This window comes from Arachis ipaensis, chromosome B09 (assembly GCF_000816755.2).
Source record: "Arachis ipaensis cultivar K30076 chromosome B09, Araip1.1, whole genome shotgun sequence".
Lineage (NCBI taxonomy): Eukaryota > Viridiplantae > Streptophyta > Magnoliopsida > Fabales > Fabaceae > Arachis > Arachis ipaensis.
In genome coordinates, this window is record NC_029793.2 from 34,046,799 (window position 1) to 34,049,679 (window position 2,881).

General features: G+C 39.4%; 1 protein-coding gene across 1 annotated transcript; it reads left to right on the top strand.

Moving 5' to 3' along the window:
• Positions 729-2,703, top strand: LOC107619070. Its single transcript, XM_016321277.2, has one exon. It carries the CDS (start codon positions 1,116-1,118, stop codon positions 2,313-2,315), a length of 1,200 nt encoding a protein of 399 aa, XP_016176763.1. The 5' UTR covers positions 729-1,115; the 3' UTR covers positions 2,316-2,703.

Below are 2,881 nucleotides of genomic sequence, written 5' to 3' on the forward strand. Positions count from 1 at the left end.
ATAAATAGTTATTTTACTAAAATGAGAAACTATTTTTTTAAAATTTTTAAGAACTAATTAATATTATATATATTTTGTTACACTACATTTAATTATAAAAATTTTATTTATTTCTAATACTTATATTAAAAATAAAAAAAATTAAATTAGTGAATCTTAATCTATAATATAATAATAATATAGTAATTATTTTATATATTGTACGAATATAAATTAATTATTTTTTTTATTTATAAAAATTTTTAAACGCTTGAGCTTGTTTTATATATATATATATTTATGAATGTGATATATTTTTTATGTAAATAATCTTTTAAAAAAATCTAATAGTTAATCTATTACTTTTTTTGTTTTAGTCCAAATTAAATATTTTTTAGTATTTTTGGAAAGAAAATCTTTTGAGGAATTTAATAATATGTGATGAGGAACACCGAATAAATTATACAGAAACCAATTAAAACACAATATGAAAACATCTTTAAAAAAAGACGTTTTAAGCGTGTTTATCTGAGTGGCCTCCTTATGATAATTTTAGCGAAGCACCTATTACTATTAGTAATTAAGTGTTTTTACATGCATTTTAGTAGCTAATATGTTGAGCCCGCAATGTTTACTGAAGTTAATATGTTACAGCTTAACTCTTATTTTTGTCATATGAAAAGTAACCTTTTTAAGGTGAGCTCTCATCATTTATTCTTTCACCCATCAATCCAACCTCTAGTTCGGTTTTCCACAAGGATGCACGATACCGGCCTTTCACAATTTTAATCGCTTCTTAAATTTTCTGGTTTCTCCATAAATGGAAGTGAAGCATGGGATTAGGGAGTAGGGACCATGGGGAGTCAGGGAGACAATAATGAAAACAATGGCAACTCACGATAATAAAAGGACACAAACAAGGGCAAAACCATAACCCACATGGCACCCCCATCATAATAATACTAATTTAACATTATTATTACACATTATTTTGTGTGCATTGCCGTCAGGTCAGTTTTCACAGACCTTACAAAGGTCATCCACCACTCTCCCCTTCCCTCCCTTTCTTCTTTCTTCTCCTTCTTCTCTCTCCCTCTCCCTCCTTCTTTCACACTCCAACGCTGTCACCATTAACAATGGAACTCCCCAAACCAACCCCCACCAACCCAACAAGCAGCAGCAACAATAACGCTGAAGAATCCTTCACTTCCGTCTTCGACGACGCCTACGACAGCAACTGCTCAACCCCATACGTCAGCGCACCCTCAAGCCCGGGCCGAGGACCACCAGTCTCCGGCTTCTTCTACAGCGCCCCCGCCAGCCCGTTACACTTCGCGATAACCGCCGCTTCCTCCTCCTACCAAGCAAACCACTCCTCCTCCTCGTCTTCGGTTCCAATGGGCTACGAGTTCGAGTTCTCCGCTCATTTCGGGTCCTCCGGTCCGACCGGGCCCGGTTCGATGAGCTCGGCAGACGAGCTCTTCCTGAACGGCCAGATCCGGCCTATGAAACTCTCCTGCCACCTGGAACGCCCTCAGGTCCTCGCTCCCTTGCTGGATCTGGACGAAGAAGAAGAAAACGAAGAAAATAGCGATGAAGTTGCAGAAGCTAAACTTGTTGTTGTTCGAGGAAGGGATCTGAGGCTTCGCGATAAGTCCCTTCGGAGAAGGACCAGATCCATGTCACCTCTTAGAAGCAACGCGCACATGGAGTGGGCCGAGATCGAGGAGGATAACGGCCCATCAGAGCCCGAGAAGAGCCCAAGGAGAAACCAGAAGAACAATGAAAATATTAACCAAGATAGTAACGGTTCGTTAGAAACAGAGAGCAACAACATGGAGGGTTCCGGTTCGGGTTCTGGTTTGGAGGCGACACCTTCGGTTTCAGGGTCAGGTTTAGGTTCAGGATCGTCTTCAAGATCGTCGTCTGCGGGAAGGAGCTCGAAGCGGTGGGTTTTCCTGAAGGACTTTCTGAGGAGCAAGAGTGAGGGAAGGAGTAACAACAAGTTCTGGTCTACCATAACATTCTCTCCTACAAAGGAAAAGAAACCGAACCTCTCCAACAACGGTAATAATAGTAGTAGTAGCGAGACGCAGAGGTCTTGGGCCAAGAGAGTGACTGGGAAGCCCACGAACGGCGTCGTTGGGAAGAGGCGGGTGCCGCCTTCGCCGCACGAGTTGCACTATAAAGCCAACAGAGCCCAGGCTGAAGAGTTGAGGAAAAAGACCTTTTTGCCCTACCGCCAGGGCCTTCTTGGCTGCTTGGGTTTTAGTTCTAAGGGGTATGGAGCCATGAATGGCTTCGCTAGAGCCTTAAACCCTGTTTCCTCCCGGTAAAATTTAGAAACCTAAACAAACCTCCATGTTTGTTGCCTTGGGTTTTTTCCCCATAAATTGTACAGATTATTATTACTACTATTATTATTACTATCTTTATTATTATTATTATTATTATTATTATTATTATTATTATGAAGATCATTTTGGAATGGAATAGCTCAGATTTGTTGGGCTATGCTGTCTGTATCATAGGGTAGGAACCTATCCAGGGAGTTGGTGAAAAAGAAGAAACTGAAGCATGGAGGTTTCTTGATTCGCCATCTTTACTTGTAGATGAGGGTGACGCTGATTAAATTATGTATAATATACTGTGTATTGTATTTACTATATACACAGTTTCTATGCAGTGACTCAAGTTTATATATTATTCACACACTCACCTTTCTGTCCTGATCTTTTGGGGGGAAAATAGTAAAATCTCCAAGTTCATAATATGCGAGATTAAATTAAGTTAAACTCAATTAGGCCTTGTCAAAGTCGTTATCCTAGTGATGCCTATGCTAATTTTGTATTGGATTAATATTGTTGTTATCATATTATAATGTTACAATAATATCATCGAA